Source organism: Protopterus annectens, chromosome 15.part0, assembly GCF_019279795.1.
Source record: "Protopterus annectens isolate FY-2018-M chromosome 15.part0, PAN1.0, whole genome shotgun sequence".
Taxonomy (NCBI): Eukaryota; Metazoa; Chordata; order Ceratodontiformes; family Protopteridae; genus Protopterus; species Protopterus annectens.
In genome coordinates this window covers 30,326,842-30,354,488 of record NC_056749.1, presented here as the reverse complement: position 1 = coordinate 30,354,488, position 27,647 = coordinate 30,326,842, and the positions used below count along the sequence as shown (strand labels likewise).

The 27,647-nt window shown below is 44.4% G+C and overlaps 1 protein-coding gene across 1 annotated transcript in view; it reads right to left on the bottom strand.

Annotated features, from left to right (window-relative positions):
- Positions 1–27,647, bottom strand: part of LOC122790060 (guanine nucleotide-binding protein G(I)/G(S)/G(O) subunit gamma-5-like) — a 50,178-nt gene that overhangs the window by 4,734 nt on the left and 17,797 nt on the right. Inside the window, exon 2 of the mRNA XM_044057626.1 lies at positions 26,535–26,698. Within this exon, the coding sequence (XP_043913561.1) occupies positions 26,573–26,698 (126 nt within the window). The 3' untranslated portion in view covers positions 26,535–26,572. The remainder of the gene's footprint in view (positions 1–26,534; positions 26,699–27,647) is intronic.

Below are 27,647 nucleotides of genomic sequence, written 5' to 3'. Positions count from 1 at the left end.
AGTCAGGTTACCATCAACATGGGTGCCCAAATCCCTCATGACCAACTGTGTGCTTAGGATATTGTTATTAATGTGAATTTGTGGGGACGTCACTCTTCCCAAATGGGATGATGCATTTTATTTGTATTCAGCTCGAGACCATGTTTCTGGCACCGGTCATTTGTTTGCGAGACCCTCTTGGAGGATTCCACATCACTAGGGGAATTGACAGAGCCCAGCTTGCAACCATTAGCAAACTTGGTCAGCCATAGTCCCACTGGGTTTGGCCTGTACCTCAAAAGTATATCCAAATAACAGGGGTCCCAAGACCAATCCCAGAGGTATGCCACTCATTACAGGTCTACTGCTTTAGGTGGCTTCCCCTACTTTGACTAGGTGGGTTCCAGTGAGCCAGTTTGCTACCCATCTGGTAACATATGGATTGATACCTAGTTGAGAGAGTATTTACTATGCCTGAATGGGAAATAGTGTTGAAGGCTTTGACCAGGTTAACTAAGGCAGTATATGCACAGTCTTTCCCTTGTCCATGGCTTTGGTGACTCAAAGAAGTCAAATTTAACAGACATGACCTTCCCTTGAAGCCATACTGTGTGGGATTGAATGTCTACAGGTGGCCAATGTCCTTGTTAATGAGGTCCATGATCTGTCCCATGGCCTTGCAGATCAGAGTAGTTAGGCGGAGTCTACAATTTCCTGGATCGGTGGATGCTCCACCTTTGTGCAAAGGAATGACAGTGGACTGTCCTCCACTCAGATGAGACAAAGCAGATACTCAAGCTTTGGTTCAACAAGGTGCCTAATGGTGGCGCAAGTGCCAGAGTTCATGTAGGACACAGCCCAATATGTTATTGGGTCCCATAGAGGCTGTATTTTTTTGCTATTGAGAGGGCAATGATGACTTGTTCCCTAGAGATTGGGGTGCAGGTGCGGTGATGTCCTGATTTACTGATGGAGGGGACAGACTGATTAAGTTTTTGCTGAATCTGTCAGCCAGCAGGTTGGCTGCATCTACGGCATTTGTGTATATGGTGTCCTTGACCACCAGTTCTGAGAAAATCTGGGTGCTTCCTTTGAGACCACAGACACAAACTCCAGTTAAAAAGCTAGAACCTCAACATACTACCACTATACAAATGGTTTGAGCTGAAGAGTTTACCATTTATACTTCTTTAGTAACCCCAAAGGTTCCAAAGATATGAACATTTGTTTGAAATGTGAAGACAATTTGATTGTAGCAAAAAAGCTTAGGCTCTGCCCATTGGAAATGAAAGAAAGCTTGTTGAGCTCCATTGGAAGAATGAGTTAATACACATTTGCTTATTCTGTCAAGGGTTCAAGTTAACAGTAGTAATATTTTGAAAAGTATCCCTGACTACTTTTGGATTTCTCCCCGATCTTTGAGGGCCATGGTACATGGGCTTGTTCTACCAAGCTCCTTGTAACTTTCCTGAACAGACACAGCGTTCCCCCACCCCAAACAAGGGATAAAATACTGCACTTTTCAAAGTTTGGCGCACAGACAAATGCAAACAAATTATCCCATGTTTTAATATACACCTCTGCAAAAAAGGGTTTTAATGTACCTTTGGAGACAAAAGGGAAACGTACTCCGTAACCCCTGAAGACAGTTCCTATCACTTGCTATTGAAAAAGTACAGTTGTGTACACTTGCCATAAATGTAGATGTTAGAGAGTGTATTCACTGTTGCAGTCATCACATTAGGGTTATCTGCTTGCAGTATCCCTCAGTCGGCCTAATTATCAAAGTCTTGGGTCCTGCGTCGGTTGCTGTAATATCCTGGTTTTTGTTTATTTTGTTCTTTATTTCTTTGTTATTTATAGCACTTTTGTACTGTGTATTTTTCTAGCTAGTTTCACTGTGTGCGAGGTATTATCTTGAAATTGTCCACTTTTATTAAGCATATGTTGGGTTGTTCATTTCTGATAACTTGTTGCAGTTAAACATTTTTCTAGAGGCTCCTTTAGCTGTTTAAAACTTTCATTTAAAGGCTCACTGCTACTTTTCAGCTGTGAGAAACATTTCTGCAGTTTGTTCTAAGTAGTGGGGATATTTGTAGCATATTCAGGCTTGTATTTGGGCCTAGTGTTTGTGGAGGCTGTGTGAGCACAAGGGACATCTTGGTTTAGCCAAAGCCATCAGGCATTTCAGTGAGAAAATTGAGGTCATTGGCTGACTGAGGTCACCTGGACTACAGCTTAGACTAAGCACCTCATTGGTTCTTTTGAGATTTTTCTTAAAAGCAGTCTCAGGTTTCAACCTTCTGTTACCTAAAAAGTTCAGTTGTGGAAAAAAAAAAAAAAAAAAAAAAAGTATCTGCTTTTACTGTATTTGTGTTGCTTCCTACTTTATTTTGTTTTTGCATCATCTTAAAAGTACTCAACTGTATTTATTACTGCTTGGTGTAACTCATTCTAAGCCTTTTAGTTTAAGCACTTGGGCTTCAGACCAGTTGTTTTACATTAAGAAGGTTTGTGGTCTGCACTGTAGTGGCAAAACAGGTAGCTTACATCCTTCTAAGTTGGGAACTGCTGATTGAGGGCTCAGTGTCTTATTCTAAAAGTGTATTAATTCTGGTTTAAGCACTTGGGCTTCAGGCCAGTTATTTTACATTAAGAGGGTTCGTGGTCTGCACTTTTATGGGAGGAGAGGCTGGACTTTGCCCTTCTGAGCTGGGAATTTCTGGTTAAAGGCTTATAGTGCCTGCATATTTGAACTGCTTCTTACTGAAATTGGTACACCTGGTTTGCTGTAGCATAGACTAGAGCCAGGCCTGCTGAATCTAGCTTGTTTGTATGCTTGTTGTTTGCTTGTTATTTTCCTGAAACGCTAATTCCACCTAAAACACGGCTTTTCTGCACTTCTGTGGATCCTTAATGATATCTGCATTGCTTACTGTACTTATTTCCTTGTTTCACTTGAAAGAAAGTTACTGTTTGTCGTTTTTGCATTTAAGTTACCTGTAAACACACTGCATTTAAGTTACCTGGCCCTTGCTCACTAAAGCAATTATACAAGTCAGCACTAAAAAATTAAAAGCACTACCCCCTCACAGACTCCCCTTGAGTACCATGTTCCCCATTGGCCCTTTTTTACAATTATAAAGGAATTCCCAATACTATTCTAGCATGTCCAAAGGTCAGTTGTCAATCTCCTCTCCGGACCAGCTGGTGAATCTGGGAATCTTGAGGCAATGTTACAACTGCCTCATGTACACAGACAACCCGCTCCTCCTCCCAACAAATTCCAACACATGAGAGATGCAACCATATAGCCAAACTGGAGGCTAAGCTCTCTCAACTCAGTATTGGCGTAACCAGTCAGGAGGAGAAGGAAACCACACTCACTACAATTCCAGTCTCACATAGACCTACCACGACAGCAAACCAAACACAAACACACAAAAACATACTCTGAGGCTCTAAAAAAAAAAAAACTGCCTAAGCAGCAGAGACCTCCAAAGCACACACCCAAGCAACCGCTACCCCAAAAACAAAACACGTGCAACACATAGCTCACAAAGCCAGTGTGCCGAACAGTCACAGCCCTTAAGGCTAAACAACACACCCGATACACTTGTAATAGGCGACTAATAGTCAGGCACACTGACATCCCGCTCACCAGGCTGAACAAGGTCACTGTGAGCTGCCTGTTGGGCGCTAGGATCCACCACATAACACAAGCACTCAGGTCGCTCCAAGGCAAGTACAAATATGACTCAGTCATTGTCCATGCTGGTGTGAATGACCTGAGACGTACCTCCCTGGACTACATGGAGAGACAGAGGAGCTCTGAGCATGTAGCCCAGGCCGGTATGACCCTGACCTTGAGTAGCATCTTACCCTCACCAAGAATGCCGCCACAATATGAAGACAAGACTATCAATTTCAACAATTGGCTTAAGAATTGGTGTCATTCAAAGGGGATCAAATGCCTGTCAGCCTGGGATGACATGCTCAACAAGCCACAATGCTTCGCTAGGGATGGCTTGCACCCGTCACCCCTGGGCTTTCGGATATTGGCAAAGGCTCTTCCTACCCCCATAGTGCCTTTTTTAGGCAAGGTTCAAAAGACAAATCCACCTCCATAGGTATAACAAGGGATAAGAAACTAAGAGTAATGCTACTCAACGCCAGAAGCCTAAACCTCAAGATGCACGCACTCAAAACTCTCATTAGCATGGAGAACATAGATATCTGTGCAGGACAGAAACCTGGTTCAAGGCTCCCGAGAGCACCCCAGCACTACCAGGTTATACTTCATACCATGCTTTTCAGCCCCAAAACTTGGACCGAACCACAAAAGGAGGGAGAGTATCAATATTCGTCAAAGATACCCACACCTCCAGGTTGGTGGCAACACGAAGCATCAGAGACTATCCATGTGCAACTAACAGTGGGCAAAACTGCCTTCCAGTTTATAGCCTGCTACAGACCACGCTCCCAAACCCAGAAACCCCACTCAGCTTTCCTAAGAACACTGGAAAATATGAAGGTCTCTCCAACCACCATTATATTGGGCGACTTCAACTACCCAAACAGAATGGGAGCATTACTCTAGCTCCAACACCCTAGCCCAAAGGTTCCTAGAATTTATAAACTCAAATGTTATGGAACAACTTGTTACCACTCCCACAAGAGGGGAAAACATACTGGACCTGATCACTAACATGGGGACTCTATGCTCCAGACCAGAAGTGTATCCCTCACTGGTAAGGATCAGACCATAAACTAATCTCACTGGATATTCACATCCCGACCCCACTCCCCTGCCCAGAAAACCAAGTGAAAAACTTCTCTAAAGCAAATTTCACACTCCTCAAAACAGAGGAGGAATCCTACAAAGCCCCTGGGCCTGCAGAAAATACGGGTCAGACTGCAGAATCCTTTATAAACACATTCTATGAACACCTTCAGGAATGCATGGATCATGCAATCCCAAATAAAACCTCCAAGGGCAGACGTCCTGTCTGGTGGACCACAGCCATAAACTATACAATAGAAGGAGGAAGCTACTACTTGAGCAAAATTCCAAAAAGGGAAGGCATCTTTGATCAGTATTAGCAAAAAACTACAGGCACTCATAAAATCGTCCAAGGCCAGCTTAGAGAGAAAAATTGCACAGAATTAGTCCAAAATGACAAAATACACCAAACCCACAGACATTGCCAACATCCTAGCAGACAGGTTCAGCGCAAACTTCTCCCCCCCCACCCCACCAAAAGGGCAAATATCTATCCCAGCAGAGTGCTGCCCACTGACATCTCAGATGCTCAGGTAAAAGCTGCCCTCTCCAAAGCAAAAACCACAGCATCAATGGGACCAGACGGTGTCCCGGGCTGCGTCCTACATGAACTCCAAGAAGAGCTAAACCCAAACATAAAACTACTGTTCAATCTCAGCCTTACTACAGGATATGTACCCAAAGAGTGGCGTACAGCAACAGTGGTCCCTCTCCACAAAGGTGGTGCCTCAAAAGATCCTGGAAACTATCGCCCCATAAGCCTGACTAGCGTGGTCTGCAAAGCTATGGAAAGGATCATAATGGACCTCAAAGATATTGGGGACCTACAGACACTGGATCCTACCCAGTTCGGCTTTAAGGGCAGGTCCTGCCTCTTAAACCTGGTCAATTTCTTTGAAACAGTCACCAAGGCCATTGACGAGGGGAAGGTGGTCCACACAGCCTACCTGGACCTCGCAAAAGCCTTCGATACAATACCCCACTCAGGCATTATAGATAAGCTCACCAGCTTGAATATAAACCCCTATGTCGCTAGATGGGTTGCAAACTGGCTCAAGGACAGAACCCACATGGTTAGAATTGCTGGAGCCATGTCAGACTCCAAACCAGTTACAAGTGGCATCCCACAAGGCTCAGTCCTGGGACCTCCCTTGTTCGGTATATACTTCTCGGAGGTACAGGCCAACACAGAAGGACTGTGGCTGACCAAGTTCGCAGATGACTGCAAACTGGGCGCCATAATAGACTCTCAAGCCAACACAAGCATCCTATAAAAGGGCCTCAGAAACAGACAACTGTTGCCAGAGCCATGGCCTCAAGTTAAACGCCAAAAAATGTGTATAGTCATCCCCTTTGGCAAAAACAAAGTGCCCACAAATTACCACATAGGTGGTAATCCATTAAGTACAGCAGTAATTAGGGACCCAAGTTGATGGCAATCTCTCATTTGACAACCACGTGGCCAAAGTGGTTAGAAAAACATTTTATATAACCCACCTAATCATGAAGGGATTCACATCTAGATCAGGGGAGGTCATCGTGCCTCTTTACGCCTCCCTCATCAGGCCCATAATTGAGTACAATGCCCCTTTTGGGATGTACCTTACCAGACACCTGCAACTGGAAAGACCCCAAAAGTACCTCACCAAGAGGATCAAAGGGCTCAAACAGATGCCATACGCTGCCCGGTTAAAGAAACTCCAGCTCTATTCAGTGGCATACCGCCTGCTCAGAGGCGATCTGTGCCTGATGTATAAAGCGCCATGCCCAACCCGGAATTAATGGACATGCTGCACCTCAGAAAATCCAAATCCCATCGGGCTACGCGCTCGAGAGACTTGAACCTCAGCACTGAAATAAATAGGACATGCTGGAGGGACAGATTCATAACCCAGAGGCTCCCTTCACTCTGGAATAAAATCCCAGTCCAGGTTAGGCAGAGTCCCTCATTGACTCTCAAGAGGAATCTTGATGAGTGAATGGGAGTTCGTAGGTTTACCCCGGGTATCACTTCTGTGTCACTGTTAGAGGCACAGTATACTAACCTCGAAAAAGGGCATAAAAATTAATTTAAAATGGGTGGCGAAAGCCAAACGCACTCTGGCTACGCTTATAAATGCCCTAGGGCACACTGTATGTAGTCCATCTTGCCTCACATGCTTACCCATGGGTTTGGAGCAGAATATAGGCTCCGACTTGGCCTATTTTATTAGCTCAATAGTCTGATTGGCTGGGCTAAGAGGGTATCCCATGGTACCCTGCCTCGTATCCCCAGATCTAGTTTGCTGTAACCACATAATGACTGCATACATAACACGCATCCATACAAATACTATTCAAAGGGACTCTGCAGGATACAATATAACTTCCAAATCCTCCAGGCAGGGGGAAGGCGGGAGCTTAAGTAAGAATGTGAGGCGAAATGGACTACATACATCAAACATTATGGTGAGTACATAACTTCTTGATGTTATGTAGTCCTCTCGCCTACATTCTTATCCATGGGACAGCGTCCCTAGCACCTACATCCTGGGTGACTCGCAGGAAAATACTCCTGAGAACTGTGGAACCAAATGAAGATCTGCCCCTGGAAACCACGTCCATTTTGTAATGAGAAACAAAGGTGTGAGAAGCCCAAGTGGCCGCAGCACATATATCATCCATTGACAATCTAGCTCGATAGGCTGTGGATGTGGAGACTGCTCTTGTGGAGTGGGCTTTAGCTGGAAAAGGCAAATTTCTACCTGCTGTCTGATGGATGAAGGAAATACAGCTGGCTATCCATCTAGAGAGAGTGACCTTAGATACCGGAGAACCAGAACAGTTTTCCAAAAAGGAGACCAAGAGTTGGTCAGATCACCGGCCATCTTTCGTCCGGTGAAGACGAAAGCATTGCTGTTGTACATCCAATTGGTGAAATCTAAATTCTGCCTTGTTAGAAAAATTGGGGAAGAAAACTGGCAGCTCAATAGACTGGATTTATATTAGACACAGAAGCCACTTTGGGAAGGAATAATGGGTTTGGTCTAAGAGAGACTACCTTTATGGAAGATCAAATATGGGGGTTTGATGGAGAGGGCTTGAATCTCAGAGACCCGCCTCGCTGAAGTGACTGCTGTTAAAAATGCTGTTTTCCATGACAAGAATTTTAACTCGCAGGTAGCTGCAGGCTCGAGTGGTGGAAGAGTGAGGGCTTGAAGAACAAAAGTGAGGTCCCAGGGCATGATAGCGATACTAGGGGACGAAGTAAGAGAGTACCTTTAAGGAATGCTTTACATAGTCCGTGCGCCATAAGGCTAGGCTCACTGGCCACATGGAAGTTTGATATAGCCTCCAGCTGAACTTTGATGGTGGCTAATGCGGACCCTTAATAGAACAGCGTAGACAAAAACTCCAGAACCAAATCAATTGGAGCAGTGTATGGGTCAATTTCTCTAGAATGAGCCCAGATAGAGAACCTTTTCCATTTGCTAGAGTAGATTTTTCTAGTGGCTGGTTTATGAGAGGACGATAGGATATGGACTACGTCCGGTGAAAAATTGTGACATTTTACTAACTATGGAAGTGGAGTAGCCAGGCTGTCAACCGGAGTGTCGGGGGTGGAACTGTCCCGACATGCGAGTCAGTAAATCTGGAAGGGGTTCCAGAATCCAAGGTGTATCCACAATATAAGGTGTGAAGGGGAACCATACCTGACAAGGCCAGTGTGGGGCAATCAGAATCATTCTGCTTCCTGAATCACCCTTGAGAGAAGGGGAAATGGAGGGAAAGCATAAAGCAGACCGGAGGGCCAACTGTGAGCCAGAGAATCCCAGGGAGATTCCCCCGGTGTGGGGGGGGGGAAATCAGCGAGTAGTAGTTGCTTCATTTCGCATTGAGAGGGCTGGCAAAAAGGCTGCAGCAAGGTTGACCCCATCTGCTGAAGATTCGCTCTGCAACCAGGCGATTCAGGGACCACTCGTAGGGCATAAGGATCGCCCTGCTTAGCTTGTCCACTATTACATTGGTCTTACCCGGAATGTGCGTTGCCACTAGAAACAGTTGGGAAGCCAATGCCACACGCACATGGCCTCTGCATAGTGGGTAGGATCGGGTTCCCCCTTGTTTGTTGAGATACCACACTACTGACATGTTGTCTGAGTGTATCGCTATAGTCCCTAGAGGAAGAACTTGTTGAAGTGCCTGCAACGCAAGAAGCACTGCTCTCCTCTCCAGGACATTTATGTGCAAATGTATCTTGTGTTCCTGCCACGTGCCTTGGACCGTCCTGCTGAGATAATGCCCCCCCCCCCAAATCTGGGAGGCATCCGTGGTCACCGTGGCAAAAGGGACGGGTGGAACAAAGGGCTTTCCCCCGTTCAAGTTGTTGGTGCACAGCCACCAGAGGTCCTGTTTGCATCTGTCTGTCATTAAGATTGGATGGGATAGCGAAGTCTTTGCAGAGACCATTGGACAAAGAGGAGCCATTGAAGAAGTCTCCTGTGTAATCTCGCTAGAGGAACCAACATGATAGTCGCCGCCATGGTACCTAGGAGTTGTAGAATCAGTCTTGCCTTCGCATGTCTCAGGGGCATCAGCGTGAGAATTTGTTGTTGCAACCCTGTAATCCTTTCCTGTGGTAAGAATGCCCACATTTGAATGGTGTCCAACTATGCTCCTATAAAGGTGACATGCTGTAAAGGCAATAAGGCAGATTTTTTTCCAGTTTATTGTGATGCCTAGTTGGTGACAGACTGACGGTAGCGTCCCTGGTCTGAATTAGTTGATGCCTGGTGGGGTGGTGAGGAGCCAGTCGTCGAGGTACGGAAACACCTGGAATCCTTAACGTCTCAAGTGAGCCATCACCACTGCCATACACTTGAACACCCTGGGGGCTGTGGTGAGACCAAAGGGCAGGGCTCAAAACTGGAAGTGACTGGCTCCCATCTGGAAGCGTAGGGGTCACCTGGATGCCCTGTCCATTTTGACATGGTAGCAAGCATCCTTGAGGTCGATGGAGCTCATCCATACTTCCTCACCCAACAATGGGAGAATGGACTGTACAGTGACCATACGGAATTTGGACTTGTGTATGTACTGGTTGAGTTGACAGATCTATTATGGGTCTCAGGTCCCTGTTCTTTTCGGCACCAAAAAAAATACGGTTTGGTCTGAGGGGACTGGTTGGATGGCTCCTTTCTCTAGCAGCTGAGATATCTCAGAGGCTGCTTGATCCCTTTGACTGTGTGGAACGTCCGGGATTTCTTATTGGAGGGGGTACTGAAGAGAATGGAATGAGGTAACCTCCGGAAATTATCCTTAATACCATCGGTCCTGGGTGAGGTTTCCCAGGCTTCCGGATACAAGGAAATTCAACCCCAGACTAGCTCTGGATAAGCACAGTCGGGCACACCCTCAAGAATGAGAGTAGGAAGACTTGGGGGATCCTTCTGATTAGAGGTCAGTATCGGAAGTGAGACTCGTCCTGGGAGTCTGTGTGCTTCCTCCTGCACAACTTTCTGGGAGGTTCCTCAGGCACTGGCTCAGAGACCTTCAGAAAATGGGGGACCGCTCGTGGTGTGTCCTTGGGGCCTGGCGCTGTACTGTCCAATAAAAGGAGAGTGTCAGAAGCTCTCGCAGGAGTGGTAGGGGATAGAATGACCGACCCAAGTGATGTAGCTGACTATCTGACCAGCGTGCTCCGCAGGCCCCCCCCCCCCAGAGTCACAGGACCGACCTCCAAGGCCACGACCAGGGTCCCCGAGGCCAATGCACCGAGTGGGAGACTCTGAACAGAAAGACGTCTCGAAGTACCCACTTTGGGCCCGACAGAGGAAACCAGAGCCTTGAAACCTGTGGACGGGACTGAAATGGTCAGAGCAGAGGTCGGCACCGATAATCCCAAGGGGGTATCGGAGCCGGCACAAGAACATCACTGAGCGGAACATACCGGCTCCGACAAGGATGTGCTCGGAGGAGGAATCATCGAAACAGCCATAGGAACTGGCTCTGGAGCAGACTGGGTCGGAGCCTAAAACAATTTAGCCAACACCGGCGACTGTAGGAGCCTCTGCACTACCCTATCCACATCCAAATCAGAAAGCCTGGAGGATTTGGAGGAGATGGATGGGGATTGGGATCTCTTATCTGGTTAACCATGCCTCACACTAGGCGACCGGCTCCGAATGGGTTCGAGAATGATCGGAGCGGCAGCAGATTCACTTAACAGATACCTCCTGCGGCCCCGAAAACAGTGGAGCCGAGGAAGCAGAGTCCAGTATAGTAATCTTCTCCAGAGGCTTCGGAGATGCAGATGGAGCCGGAGACCTTTTCTTGGACTTGGAGGCTTTAGATTTCGACAGAGCTGGAAGCCAAATCTATAGCTTCCTCAAAAAAGACGGTTTAAGCAGTCCCTTTAGAATCAATTTGTTTTCTCTTGGAGCACCAGAGGACTGAAGGCGTGGGCAAAAGCTACATGACTCCTGTAAATGGATGGCTCCAAGGCAGTAGACCAGTGCCCATCTGTGATGGACATTTTATATCTGCATTTCAAACACGTTTTAAAGCCAGATGGCTTATGTTCTTTATGATCCTTAGACAATCTATTACTGAAGAGAAACAGCTAACAAACTTCCAAAACGTCCACTACAATTAAACTTCCAAACAGGCGGGAAAGCACACAATGTTCACTACAAACAGTACTGACAGACTGAGTGAAGCCCTAAACAAACTATTAGCAACAAGAGACACCACTAAAAGAACCTCTAACTAAAACGGTTCTTAAAAACAATACGGAAACAAACACGCACAACTGACTAAGGGAGGACTAGGTCCTCTAACTAAAATGGGCCTAGCCCATGGGAATAGTTAGGGATACCACAAAACACCAAGAAACACAATCACAGCGACAGCAGCAAGATATAGCTATTAAAATAGCTTTAGAGTTTAAAGCAACCAATTTCTGAAGAGAAATAAGTCAAAAGAGGTACTTAGCCACAGCCAAGCAAGACTACAAGTGGCAAACGAGATCTGGGGATATGAAGCAGGGTACCATGGGATACCCTCTTAGCCTAGCCAATCAGAGACTTTTGAGCTAGTAAAATAGGCAGAGTCAGAATGTCTGCTCCGAACCCTATACATAGTTTGTTAGCTGTTTCTCTTCAGTAATAGATTATGTCTAAGGATCATAAAGAATTGGGTAGATTCCCAAAGCTAAATATGGGAGGAGGAATAGAAAAGTACAGTTTTGTACCTACCATAAATGTAAATGTCCGAACTGGATAGCATCTGCAGTCATAACAAATGGGTTGTCCTGTCGTCAGGCAGCCCTTCGGTCGGCCGGATTCCAAAGTCTGGGTCCGGCCTCGGCTAATGTCGCACTTCACCCGACGTCATCTCTGCTGGTCTTCGGGTATAAAGGCATCAGCCGACGCCATTTTCCTCAGTGTTTCTTGCCCCAGATGCCAATTGCCCTCTTGGAAAGCTAAATTTTGGATAAATGCCAATGTTTCCAAAATAGTAGAAGGCAAACACAAAAAATAAACATGTATGTACATATATACAAACAAATACACCATAAGAGACTCCCCCCCCCAGCTAGCTATTAGGAGGGTAAATACCCTAGGAGTACCGCAGAGGGGAAGGAGGGAGGGTAATCCTGACTGCAGATGCTATCCAGTTCGGACATCTACATTTATGGTAGGTACAAAACTGTACTATGTCCTTCATGGATGCATCTGCAGTCATAACAAATGGGTAGAATACCATAGCCAAACTAGGGGAGGAGGAATAATAATTATGGTGTAGTCAGGATCCCTTGCAGTACAGCAGTGGCAAACCCTGCTCGGGATCTAGAATATAGAGGTAAATTATAATGCTTGGCAAATGTAAGCACGGAGGTCCAAGTAGCCGCCTCAATAATGTCCTTGGTTGCCACTCCTCTTAAGAAAGCTGTGGTAGTGGCTGTAGCCCTTGTAGAATGAGGTCTTATGTTCTGTGGAATTGGTTTTCCATGGTAGGAGTAACAGAATCTTATGCAATTTCCTATCCATTTGGAGATTGTCTGTTTGGAAATTGCTTTTCCTTCCCTTCCTGTTGCATAGGCCACAAAGAGCTGGTCAGTTTTCTGTTACCTTTGGTTCTGTCCAGGTAGTAGCGTAACTGTCTGTGTACATCCAAGGTATGCATTATTCTTTCACCTGTGTTTTGTGGATTGGGAAAGAAGGTAGGTAGGTGGATTGCCTGGTTTAAAGACACTCTGGATACCACCTTAGGCATAAATGTAGGATTAGTTCTCATGGACACCCTATCTTGATGGAAGATTAGGAAGGGTTGCACTGCCATTAAGGCCTGTAGTTCCGAAACCCTCCTTGCTTAAGTAATAGCCAGTAGGAAAGCAGTTTTCCATGACAGGTGTTGTAGATCTGCTGTTGCTGCTGGTTCAAACGGAGGTAGTGTCAACTTTTCTAGTACAAAGTTCAAGTCCCATGCTGGTAATGGTGGTTTCCTAGGAGGTTTTACATTCTTGATCCCTCTGAGAAACTGCCTGAGTAGAGGATGTGAAAAGACAGGAGGATCAAAGCTGAATTCTGCTGAAATAGCTGATGCATGTATCTTGATGGAGGAATAGGACAGGCCTGTATGTAGAAGCTCTGCCAAGTACTCCAGAATGTTAGCAATATCTATGTTCGACACATCTTTTCCTCTTTCAGTACTCCAAATGACGAACCTTTTCCATTTTCCTGCATAGTTCCTTCTTGTTGAAGGTCTGCGGGCTTCAAGGATAATGTCTTTAACCCTTTGTGAAAGGTCTGGGTTAGTTACTGCTATGTGATGTTCCAGGCAGTCAGTTGCAACGTTTTTAGGTTTGGATGTATGATGTTGTAGTTGTTCTGAGTTAACATCAGAGGCATCAGGGGTATTGACCACATTTTCTCCCGAGACATGCTCCTCAGCAATGGGTACCAGTGTTGTCTTGGCCAGTTCGGAGCTATCAGAATTATCCTTGGACGTTCCTCTTTGATTTTCAGTAGTACCTTGTGCATCAAGGGAAGAGGTGGGAATGCATATGCTGTCAGGCCTTTCCAGCTGAAGGATTGAGAGTCCACCTTCCATGCAAGTGGGTGGAATGTCCTTGTGCAGAATTTTTTGAGCTGGTGATTTTGTGGGGAAGCGAATAGATCTATTTGTGGCATTCCCCATTTCTTTGTGATGGCCTTGAAGATGTCCGGGTGTAGCATCCACTCGTGAGCATCTGAGGTGGTTCTGCTTAAAATGTCTGCTAGGGTGTTCTTTTCCCGGTACAAATATTGCCTGTAACTGGATGTTGTAGCCGAGAGCCAGATTCCAAAGGTCCAAAGTCATTCTGCATAGGGGGTAAGAATGAGTGCCTCCCTGTTTGTTGATGTACCACATGACTGTGGTGTTGTCTGTCATCATCAAATGGCCTTCTTTGAGGAATGGTCTGAATTTTAGGATTGCCAGTTTTACTGCCAGCATTTCTTTTTGGTTTATGTGCAGGTGCAGCTGGTCCCGAGTCCACAGTCCTTGTACGCATTTGTCCAGCATGTGTGCCCCCCATCCTAGGTCTGAGGCATCCGTTGTGATGGTTTGGTTTGTTCGAAAGTTGTGGAAGGGTAAGCCTGGGTTTGACTGGCATGCCCGAGCCCACCATAGGAACTCCTGTTTTAAGCATGGGATTAGTGATATTTCTGTTTCTAAGCTGTGCCTGTGTTGAGACCATAAATTCTTTAGGTACCACTGTAACTTTCTCATATGCAGTCTGGCATGTGGGACCAAGATTATGCATGATGCCATGAAGCCCAAGGCCTGCAGAACTTTTCTTGCTGTTAGTTTGTTCTGCTTTGTTAATGCCAAGAAGTAAAGAGGGAGTTCTTTTTGTTTTTCTGCAGTTAGGAATGCCATCTGTTTTACTGTGTCCAATTCAGCCCAAGAAAGTTCTTGTCTGGGATGGTATCAGTCTTGACTTTTGAAAATTGACTGTGTATCCCAGGGCTTGTAGCAAGTAAATGACCCTTTGTAAATCTGTTGTCAGCTTGCTTTTGTTGTCCGCTTGTAACAGGCAGTCGTCCAGGTATGGATAAATTTGGATTCCCTGTACTTTGCAGTGAGCGATTACTGATGCCAGGCATTTTGTGAATACTCTGGGCGCAGTAGATAAGCCAAAGGGCAATGCTGAGAATTGATAATGCTCTGATCCTGCAAGAAATCTGAGGTATCTTCTGCAATTTGGTCGAATGGGGACGTGCAGGTATGCCTCCTTGAGATCTAGAGTTTCCAGCCAACACTCCTTGCCCAGCATGGGAAGAAGTTGCTGTAGGGTCAGCATTTTGAATTTTGGGACAATGATGTATGTGTTTAAGATGGACAGGTCGAGAATAGGTCTCCAGTTTTTTTCTTTTCTTGGTACTAGGAAGAGTCTGGAGTAGAATCCTTTGCCCTGTTCTGTTATTGGTACCCTTTCCACAGCTCTCATCTTTATTAATTTTGCTGTCTGGTGTAGGGCTTCTATTTTTTGATTTGGGGGCAGGTTTGGCATTCCTCTTTTTACTGGTAAAGTGTGGAAGTGGAACCGGTAGCCTTGGTCTATGGTTTGCAAAATCCACTTGTCTTTTGTAAAATCCACTTGTCTTTTGTAATATAGTGCCAATTTTTCGAGAATAAGGCTAACTTTCCGCCTAATGGTGCTGCTATTTGCTCCCTGGTAGGCGGAGTCAGAGCCAAGTCACGGAGATTGTCCTGTTGCAGTGGCAGTGGTTGCGTCTGTGCCTCGGTTATTGCCTTGCCACTGTCGTCCTCTGTAGGCACCTCCTCTGGATTGATTTCTGCCCCTAGAGCATCTGTTCCTGCCCTTTGGGATCTTGTGGAGTCAGGAAAGGACCAATTTTTGGCAGGCCAGTTCCTGCTAAACCTTGGGGGCTGAACCTGTAGGAAATCTTTAACTGTTTGTACACATTTTTGCTGCTCTTCCATTTTCTTCATTACCTGCTGGGCAGGTTCCCCAAATAGACTGGCCTTATCCATAGGAGCATCCAATAGCTTAGCTTTAACATGATCGGGCAAGACCTGTTCTTTCAACCATGCATGCCTTCTTATCACTGTGCCAGTCATGGCTGATCTAAATGAAGCCTCCAGTGAATCATAGCCACATTTTAAAGAATGGTTACTAACCTGTTGGATGTTATTCACCATTTCTAATACATATTTCTTATCTAAAGATTCATCAGAGGACAGCTTTTTAATTAACTGATCAAGCATAAACTCTTGGTATTGGATCATGTGAAACTGACAGTTTAAAGCTCTAGCAGAGAGAGTAGCAGAGGTGTAGACTTTTTTTCCCCCATCTCTCTAAGGACCTGGATTCCCTTTCAGAGGGAATAGGGTTTTTTGCTGTGGTCGAGGCTACTGCCTTAGGCCCCTGGGATATAGTTTCTGGGTCTGCAAGTGGGGCCTTGTATAGGTGGTGATGAGTGTCTGGCACCCTGTAAAATCTATCTGGTTTGGCAGGGGCTGGAGGTAAAGAATCAGGAGCAGTGCAGACATCATTAAATGCATCGCCCACAACAGATAGGACAGGAGGTATAGCTAAGGGCCTATGTTGTGGTAAGTGCAGAAAAGTCCTAAGCCTTTTTCTTGAATCTGAGAAATCTTGTCCCTGCCATTGGAATTGTTCTCTCATGGCATGTAAGGTTTCCCAAAGGAGAATTCCTCTGGTGGAGAGGCAGCTGGAATGGATTCTTCAGCATCTGAATCTTCATAATTGGAAAAAGGAGCCTCTGGCTGGTCTGTAATGTCTGAGTCATCCGCAGAATCAGAGGACACAGGCTCGGGGGGCTCTGCTCTAGGTCTCTTTTCTGGGGGCTGAGAGGCCCTGTCTGGGTGAGATTGGGATCCCCTAATTAAGGATATTAAATCTTCTGCCAAAGTAAGCATTTGAGAACTAGAAGTGGGCCTGAGTGAGGGTGGTTTAACAGGCACTGATTTAGCTGATTTGGCTGCTTTAGCCCTGGCAAAGGCCTTAATAGACATGGCTGCAGGAGGCCTAGCAGCACCACGTGCTGGGGTAGAGATATCCAAGGGGATGGTGTCTGATAGATCAGTAGGAACCACAGTTGTAGGCAAAATTTCTGAGGCAGATTCAGATAAGGTAGCAGGAGCCTCAGTAGTAGTCATGGATTCGGCTGAAGATTGACCAGCTTTCTCGGTTTCGGCCGAAACAGAGACACTCGCGGCTTGCTTAACCGTGGTTTCGGCCGAAACCGCGGTCCGCGAGTGTCGGTCTTTTTCTTTGCGTTTTTTAACAATTTGGGTAGTCTGAGGATCTGACGGCATAATGTACGCAAAATCTGAGCCGAAAAACTGTTCAGCAAACTCCGACAGACGCCTAAGCGTTAGTTGGTTGAAGGAAGCACAGGCCGAACAGGCTGCTACGTCGTGGTCTGGGCCTAAGCAAGGCAAACAGTAAGAGTGGAAATCTTTATGAGGTATTTGTTTTCCACAAGTTAAACAGTTATTGACTTTTTCTGACATCGGCTGAGGCAAGAAAGAGTCCCCAACGGGGTACTTAGCTTTTTAGAAGTCTTCGAAGTAGTATTCGGTAGTAGTACTCTGGATCTGACCGACCGGCACTTGCGAACAGCTTCTGCTTCGGGCGCCACGCGGCAAGAAAGACTGAGGAAAATGGCGTCGGCTGATGCCTTTATACCCGAAGACCAGCAGAGATGACGTCGGGTGAAGTGCGACATCAGCCGAGGCCGGACCCAGACTTTGGAATCCGGCCGACCGAAGGGCTGCCTGACGACAGGACAACCCATTTGTTATGACTGCAGATGCATCCATGAAGGACATCAGCTATAAAGCCCTGCAAGACTGCAGTGGCAAAGCCAGCTCTGGAATTAGAGAAAATTGACAAATGGTAATGCTTGGTGAAAATGTGTACAGAACTCCAGGTAGCAGCTTCTAGGATGCCTCTGGTAGGGACACCTCAGAAAGGCTGTACAGGTAGATGCAGCCCTGGTTGAATGGGGTCTAATCCCCCCTCCCTGTGGGATAGATTTTCCTTGGTGCTTATAGCAGAAATAAATGCAATGGCCTATCCATTTAGAAATGGTTTGCTTTAAAATAGCCTTCCCCTCCACCCCTCAAGCAAATGCCACCAGCAGTTCAGATTTCCTTTGAGGTTTAGTCCTGTCCAAGTAAAATCCAAGTTGTCTGTACACGTATCCGCTCCCCTTTGTTCTGTGGATTAGACAAGAAGGTTGGCAAATGAATGGACTGATTAAGAGCCACAGTGGATACCACCTTCAACAAAAAGAGGGATTGGTCCTGAGGGACACCCTGTCCGCATGAAAGATGATGAAAGGCTCCACTGCCGTAAGGGCCTGTAATTCAGATACCCTTCTTGCTGAAGAGATAGTTAAAAGGAAAGTGGTTTTCCAAGAAAGGAATTTCAACTCTGCACTTGCAGCTGGCTCAAAAGTAGAAGAGTGAGTTTTTCCAATACAAAGTTAAGGTTCCAGGCTGGAGTGGAGGGCTCTCCAGTGTGGTCTTCGTTTTTTGTCCCTCAGAGCAGTGGGCGAGAAAAGAGGGGTGCTTCTGTGTTGTAATGAGCTGAAATGGCTGAGGCATGAATTTTGATGGAGGAAAAGGAAAGGCCCTTATGAAGCATCTCCATTAAGTATTGAAGAATCCGAGGTAAATTGGGCACTGCTGTGGCCATCCCTCAAGTTTGGTTCCAGACAATCTTTTTCATTTCTCAGCATAAGCTTTTCTAGTACTAGGCCTCCTTGCCTACAAAATGCCATCCATCACTTGTTTACTGAGGGATGGTAACACAGATTAGATAATTAGCCAGGCTGCCAGGTTCAGGGTTTGAAGATGGGGGTGCAGAATCTGGCTCTCCTGCTGTGACAGCAGGGTAGGGGTCTGAGGCAGGTGCCATGGGGCCAACTGTGACACTGCGCAAGAGGGGGTACCAGTGTTGTCATGGCCAGTCTGGTGCAATCAGTATCACCCTTGGTTTGTCCTGTTTGATCTTTAGTAGTACTTTGGAGAGGAGAGGCAGAGCAGGAAAGGCATTAACTGATAGATTTTTCCAGATTAAGGACGGAGCATCCACTTTCCAAGCTTGTTTGTGATGAGTCCTTGTGCAGAATGTGTCCAATTGGTAGTTCTGGGGGGAAGCAAACAGGTCTATATCTGGGCTCCCCCATTTGTTGATAAACATGTTGAAAGTCTTTGGTTCCTGTTTCCACTCGTGTGGGTCCATAAGATTTCTGCTTAGTTCGTCTGCCAGCGTATTTAGTTTTCCTGGCAGGAATTAAGTCTGTAGATGCACTTGGTAGCTCAAGGCGGTGTTCCACAAATCCATGGCTATCCTGCAGAGGGAGTAAGAATGGGTACCCCCCTGCTTATGTACCACATAGTGGCACTGTCAGTCTTTACCATTAATTATCCTGGAAGAATGTGGTCCTTGAAGGCTGTCAGAGCATTCTGTACAGCTAACATTTCGTTTTGATTGATATGCAGGCGCATTTGACTTGGGTTCCATTTTCCCTGAATGCACATCCCTGCCAGGTGAGCCCCCCATGCATAGTCTGATGAGTCTTAGGGTTTGGACAGCAGGGGGTAGAGTGAAGGGTAGTCCCTTTTTTGGTGGCAGGCCTCTGCCCACCAAACGAATTCTAACCATAGGCAAAGTAAGATAGGAATCATGCTTCTAGGATCGGAATGTTGACACCATAGGCTTTTTAGATACCACTATAGTTTCCTCATATGCAGTCTTGCATAGGGAATTAGTAGAATGCACGAAGCCATGAACCCCAAGGCTTGCAGTAATTGCTTTGCAGATGGCCACTCGTTTGAGGTAAGTGGTCAAATTAATTGGTTTCTCTGGCATGAGGAAAGCCATCTGGAAGTTGTGTTCAAGCTTGCTCCCAGGAATATAATTTGTTGACAGGGTGAGAGAGGGGCAGAGGGAGAGAGTCTGCAGAATAGCAGGGACAATGGAAATAGGAATACTTATCTTTCCTCTTCTAGCAATTAATGTAATGGCAGACTTACTAAGGGGCAACTGGCACGAGATGAGGCATGTATTTATGTTCTACCTAAAACTGCTATTTTGGAGGAGAAATAATCTGCTTTCAGCAAGCAATATTACTTGTAGGTGGGGATTGGAATCCGATTTGAAAACAATGAGGATGTATATCGGATGGATAAAAGGGAAAATATAAACAAAGAGGGTAGATTTCTGAAGAAATTTATGAAAATACTTGCTAGGAAAGATGTGAAAATGAGTAGCAGGAGCTCAGACAGATCTTGTGCATTATTCCCCAAGGTACAATTACTTGACAAATTATTTCACAATACACATCCATTTAATAAGAACTTGGCTATTCAATAAGTATTTCAGATCATGCACCAACAAGTTACAAAGATAATACAAGTTAATGAAATAAAGAGGAGACTGGTGCTCCCATACCTACCTGTTACGAGGTGAATTTAAGGAATGGCTAGTGGAAATTATCCAGAGTTATTAGGGAAGATAAAACGTACTCCAGAAGTTACAGCTAAGTCATTGGGATAAAATGAAAATGGAATTAAAAAAAATATGGTTAAAAAAGCAGAAAGACCTGGTTAGTAATTTACAGGGGTTGAAAAAGATTAAATTACTACAAATTAGAGGGTCTCACAGAAAAAGCAGAACTGCGGAGTACTAAAGAGAAAAATAAGGGAGTAATTGAATAAAAGTTTTGCTTTCAGCAATATCACACACAGACACACACACACACAGACACACACACACACAGACACACACACACACACAGACACACACACACACAGACACACACACACACAGACACACACACACACACAGACACACACACACACACACACAGACACACACACACACACACACACACACACACACACACACACACACAGACACACACACACAGACACACACACACAGACACACACACACAGACACACACACACACACAGACACACACACACAGACACACACACACACAGACACACACACAGACACACACACACAGACACACACACACAGACACACACACACAGACACACACAGACACACACAGACACAGACACACACAGACACAGACACACACAGACACAGACACACACAGACACAGACACACACAGACACAGACACACACAGACACACACACACACAGACACACTTTTTTAAACTCCAGCACAAAGATTTCTGGCACGACAAAGGAAAAATGGGTTGTTGCCAAACTTAGGGAGCCTACAACAAGAAAAATAACCAGAGAGTGTAGAGGAATTGGCAATATTTAGGAAAAGTTATGAACATCAGGGTGTCCCTACAAAAGAGGGACAGTAGACAGGACTGAAGCAGAGAAGTGGGGGAAAAATCAAGAAAAAGTGCAAACGAAATATTTATGGAACACAAGTAAGCCAGGGTTGGAAACAAGAGGCGGCAATAAAAATTATACTGTATAATAAATCTACAGGAAAATCTCCAGAAATATTCTGATGGAGGTTTTGAAGCTAGGACAGAAAGTTACAGATCTGGAAGGTTTAACAACATTTTAAAAGGAGGAGAGACACCAACTTCCAGAAAAAAAAAAGTGCTGTGGTTGCAATACCTAAAAAAAAAAAAAAAAAAAAAAAAAAAAAAAAGATTAAAATCCATCTCATCCAGCTTCATATAGGCCCATTTCAAGTGTTTGTGTCAGTGATGATTACTGGACCAGTAATATCAAGAAGCCTCAATCCTCACCACTGGCAACAGTATATATGTGTTGGATTTAAGCGCACACAAATGTTAGATCAGATATTAGATTTAAACAGATGCACACAAGAAAGGCTGGCAACGTCTACACGCTATGCCCCCTTTTAACCAGACTATAAGGTTATTTGTGAACACTGCCACCAGCCAAATCTTAGCTACTTTAAGGCCCTTAAAGGGTTTCCAATCTTACTGTGTAATGTTATTAATAAAAATGGTAGTTTGACCAAAAGCAAGGCTATTAGGAGTGGTCTACACAGTGTCACCAAATATGCAAGTACTCTCAGAACTTAAATATCTCTACACAGATCAGCCACAATGAAAGGCTTAAGTATATTTACCAATACATAAAAGAACAAGACAATACTAAATATATATTCATAGTGGCAGAGTTGAAAATCACAGGAAATATTTAAAACATTGTAGGACAGTCTCAAAGAAAAATATTTAAACCAAGCTTCACTATATTCCTGACCGAATCAAAGAATCGCTATACCCTAGTTAACTTACTTAAAAGCACGCCAGATGTGGTGAATGGATCTTGTACTTGGTCAGGTCCAAAACAGAATACAGAATGTTCTCTGACAGTTCTTAAATTACTCTCTCAAATATTACTGCTGGGATAGCTTGCAGAACGACCATTTGTCATCTGACTCTATACCAGGTAAAACCCCCACTGCGGAAGCTAGCAGTATTTAACATCTACCTGTGGAAATAGAAACCTCTTAACACTTCCTTTAGCTGAAGCAGTCAAGTATTTCAACACCATCTTCTTAGGCCTGCTCAACCAGCTTGCTCCACCAAGCCAGATCCCCATGCCCCATGGCTTACCAAGAGCATGGGACACCTGGAGCAAAAACAAACTACCCCCAACAGGCAAACATTCTTACAACTGAGAAACTAAGAAAAAAGCAAATCAGACTAGATAAACAAAAATACTATAGTGAAATTCAAACTAAGCAGACTACCAACCCACAAATGTTCTGGGCCGCTATTAACAGTATTCTCCAACCAGGTAACTCAAACTCATTCAAAACAGACACCATCTCTATAAACACAGCCACCCAATTAAAGTTCTTTAACAACTCTATATTAAAAGCCGTCAAGACCCACACTCCAACCCCCACTATACTATATAACCCATCAAACACTAACTCCTTCACCAGTCAACCTGTACCAACTTACACAATCTATAGACACCTAACCAAACAAACCCACCACCTTAGCAGTAGACAAACTATCTGCCAGATTCCTACAAATAGCTGCCAAAGCCATTTCCTACTCAGTCTCTATAATTAACAGATCAACCTCAAGAACAAAAAGGTGCCACTTCTCTGGAAAATATCCTATGTTATACCAATTCACACAGGGGGAACTCCACTGACCTAAAACTTCCGTGCTATAGCTATACTTTCCCCACTGGCTAAAATAATAGAAGAATGTATCCACAACCAGGTCCCAACATCTCCTCTCAAACAATCTTCTTGCTGAAACACAGATTCTCCCTCAACCATAGCACTACCACTGCACTCAATTTTAGTAACCTAGTAAATATGCAACGCAACAACGGTCAACTAGTGTCTGTAGTTTTCCTTGACTTATCAAAGGCATTTGATACAGTCTGCCATACAAACTAACATCACTCAGAATTAAAACCAACTACCCCAACTCTATTATGGTTTCAGGACTCTCTTCCAACGCCAACAAGCTGTTCAGTGGAAAAACTCCCTTTCCCCCTACTTCCTGTAAAACTAGGAGTGCCCCAAGGATCAATCCCCTACTTTTCACTATTTACAAATCTTCACAAAACCACCCCTCAAGCAAACCTGGTTCAATACGATGATGACTCCACCTTAATGTGCTCTACCCTCCACCTTCAAATCAAGACCCAAGAAGCCCTTACATCCATCAAAACAGGACTAAAACTCCCAGCTAATACTAAATCCTAAAATGACCCAACTTAAGCTTTCATCCTTCCAAAGCAGCAGCAACTACCGCCCCCATTCTCCTTTAGATAATACCCCCATCTCCCCATCACACAAACCAAATTACTAGGGTTCATTATTGACAATATGAAATTTGACAAACACATAGCTCTTGTAAAGCAAAAAACTAGGTACTTACAGATGTATACACTTCCTAACCAGCAACAGTAAAGTTACCCTAGTTCATACCCATCTTCTCTCCACCTTACTGTATGCTTCTCCTGTCCCAATCTCTCCACCTTACTGTATGCTTCTCCTGTCCCAATGCTTCTCCTGTCCCAATTAATCTAAACAAGAGTGATTTAAGCAAGCTATCAGTATGCTACAACAGAATAGCAAACTTCTCCACAAACTCCTCCTACGGCACCCACCACTGTCAGGTCCTTAAAACAGCTTTCCTGGCTTGAAATCCATAACATCTTAGCTCTAAACCAACTTCTAGCTCATTAAATACTGTACCAACTTGACAAACTCCAGCCTTACAAGACCTGATCACCCTCTACTCAAATAACCGCAAACTCAGATCCACTAACAAGGTACTAATCGCAATCTCCAAAAGCCATTACAGCCCTGGTGACTCCCTGTATTCTAGCAACATTGCCAAGACTTTGAACTCCATATCACTACAAATCAGGGGCAACCTAATAAAACCATTTTCAAAAAATAGCTTACTTCCCACCTAAATAACTCCTGGACATGCAACTGCCTAGCACCTGGCTGACATATTCTAACTCCTTTCCTCTACCCACTATCCAACCTCCTCTGTAAAACTCCCACAGATGCACTACACATCACACGTTATACCAACTCACTGCCGCCTACTGCCCCAGCTATAGCCACTAACTCTCCCCTAGACTAAGTTGAAAACCCTTCCCTGAAAATGTCAACACACCTCATATTAACTTACCTATATTCTCCTTTTTTTAGTTTTTCCTTGGTCTCATCTTCAGTACATCTTCAAGATCATCTCTACTAAACATGCTGTATGAACAATCAAATATTACTACCGGCTATACTTTTAATTGCATGTCTAAACCACTATGCTTATGTAAATCTTATGCAGTCGTATGTTCTTGTCTGCTATATTTTTATAACTGACAGCATAAATATCTTGTGTATAGTATGTTAGCAATTATTCTGGAGCTTTTCTCCCCGGGCCTCTGCTGAAAACAGCTCTGTCCTGTCGGACCTTCCCAGTAAACAAATGTAAAATAATATTTTAGAGCTACACAGTCAAGGCTTTTACAATTAAAACAAGCAGAAAACTATAATGCAGAGTGGAAACCAATGATGATGAAGCAAGGGGGTAATTCAAAAATCAGAGGAGATTTTGGATGCAAATCCTTATGAAGGACAACAGACAGAGAATATTATACTCAAACTAGCAGAGAGTGTACACTAAAAAGTAAGCCAACATGGAAACAGAGAAAGGAGATTCTGCCGACAGGGATTAGAGGTACAGACAGCAGACAAGAGGGGGGTGGAATTTACTGGAGGAAGATGAGAAAGGAACCAAGGTACTGGGAACACTGAGAAGGAAAAAATAAACAAATGAGAAGAGACAAGAAGACATTTGGATTTTAGGCTAGTGATGGATATAAATCCTGAATAGGAAAGGCAAAGTATAGACAGAAGAGAAAGGGATATGGAATGCTAAATGAAAGGCATGCACTGGTCGACTGTTCAAAAAGGGATAGTTAGTAAAGCATATAAAATATTGTACAATACCCACACACAGAATAAACAGGAGGACATGTGTGGCTCCCAAATAGGAGAAAAAAATCTGTAAGATTTAGGATTTTTACATGGAAGTGTTTGCATAAATACTTTTATACCCCTAGCAGACTACTCCAAAGAATTCTTCACTGGGTGAAGGTGTGACTGGGAAGAAAGACGTATTTGGGAACAAGTGATTTCAGAGTGTAAGGAGCTGGCAGATTAAGTCTCCTACAGAGCACTGCCAGGAATACTGGGCGAACAAACTAATGTAACGAAGACATTTTTTTTTGAGCTGGGATACAGGATCTGAACCGCACAGACACAGTAAGGCCTCGTTAAATTTAATTCTGGTGGTTGCCAAAAAATTACTAGAAAAGGGAAATCAAAATCTAAAATTAACTATACTCCGTAAATATTGTAACAAGAAAAAGAACAGTAAGTGGGATCTTTAGAAAAGGGTAGGAACAAATCAATTAAAGGGAAATTGAACAATACATGCAGAAAAGGTTTTGGAGGAGGAATGATGTCTAAGAGAAGGGAGGAATTAAATTTATATAATGTGACCTACATTGTATAATATAACGATACACGTTATGTATAATATTTGTAAATGTGAACTTAATAGGGTACGATTATTTTTACATAAATGCAAGTTTATGCCACAACTGATATTACAATGGTAAACAAATGGTAAAGTACATTTTCTTTTTAATCTGAAAACCTTATGCATACACTAACTCTGCATTCCCAAGGCCCCAAGTACATGCAGAAGGCAGTTAACATGCACGCAACAGTGCAAGCCCGCTAACACCCCCCACCCCCAACACCTGCCAGATTGTGAAAACCTGCAACAAACCTCCAAAGCAGGGGGGACAGGCAGGGTGCTTAACGTTAACTCCCTTCCAGAAACATATTACGGCAGGCTGTTCATAGCACACTGGTCATCAACATCAGCGGCCTTCCCTTTGCACAGCTCAGCCCACACTGGTCATCAACATCACAAGACAGCGGCCTTCCCTTTACACAGTTTAGTCAATACTGCAGTATTGAAAAGTCATGACAGTAAAGAAAAGGGTATACGTTTCTATCCATTTCAGCAGAGGTGCCGCCTTACACCCACTGCAGCATAGATGAGGAGCCCACCCCCCAAAAAAAAACACAAACACACCCCATCGCCACCACCACCAAGGCAAATATGCATTTCAGCCAGTATCACATCAGTTTTTCAGTCTGGAAAATTGCGCTGTTCTACACTAGGCAAATAAATAAACTAAAAATGTCTTACCAGAAAGAGTCAAGAAAGTAACACTTCTCTAAAACCAATCACAGTAGAAGGCAAGACTTTGGAGGTCTGAAAGGATTGTCGCTGGAAGGAACACCCATCAGCAGAGGATCTTTCTGAGCATTCTGCAAACAAAAGTTCCTGAGATCTGCGGCAGCCTGAGACACCTGAAAAGAAAAAAGTTAACGCCTTCAGAAAGTGCAGGGAACCAGACTTTAGAAAGCAAAACTATCTCCAGAACTGGACATGTAGCCTATGTTAGAATGCACAACACCAGAAAATTGGCAATTGTTGGAACAGATTAACTCCATAAAACACAAGTTCTGAAATGCTGGTCTTACTAAACAAAGTTTCCTATCAATGAGGGAGGGAAAGCTTCCAGAGAAAGGTTTGCAGCTTTCAGCCTTCAATTCCTACACAGACTGCATGTTACAGGAACCAGGCACCTGCCACTCAATAGCTCAATGCTTAAACTGCAAAACATAATCAAAGAACATGTAAAACATCACAACTAGACCTGGCAGCAATGCTGCAGAAAAAGAAATTAAAAGCCCAGACATCATCGACCCTCATTCCAAAAAGGTGGGGGGAGGGGGACACAGTCTTATCTCCAGAGTGAAAACAAGCCAGGGAGAGAGGAAGAAAAAAAAAAAAAAAAAAAAAAATCAAGCATAGGTTCAACTGCCCTAAGGCATTTATAAGCCTAGCCCAGAATTTTTGTGGCTTACGCCACCCCTTATGTTAAAAAATACTGTGCCCATTAGTTTGTTGTGCCTCTGTCCAGCAGTGACACAGAGATTATTCCCGGGGTAAACCTACGATCTCCCATCCACCGGTCAAGATTTCTCTTGAACAGAGCCAGTGAGGTGCTCTGCCTCACATGGACCGGGATTTTATTCCACAACAGGGAGTCTCTGGGTGACAAATCTATCCCTCCAGCATGTCCTATTTATATCCGTGCTAACGTTTAAGTTGCTTGCTCTAGTGGATCTGGTAGATTTGGATTTTTTTGAGGTGGAGCATGTCCATTAATTCCGGGTTGGACATGGCCTTGTATGTCAGGTACAGGTCACCTCTGAGCAGACGGTATGCGACTGAATAGAGCTGGAGTTTCTT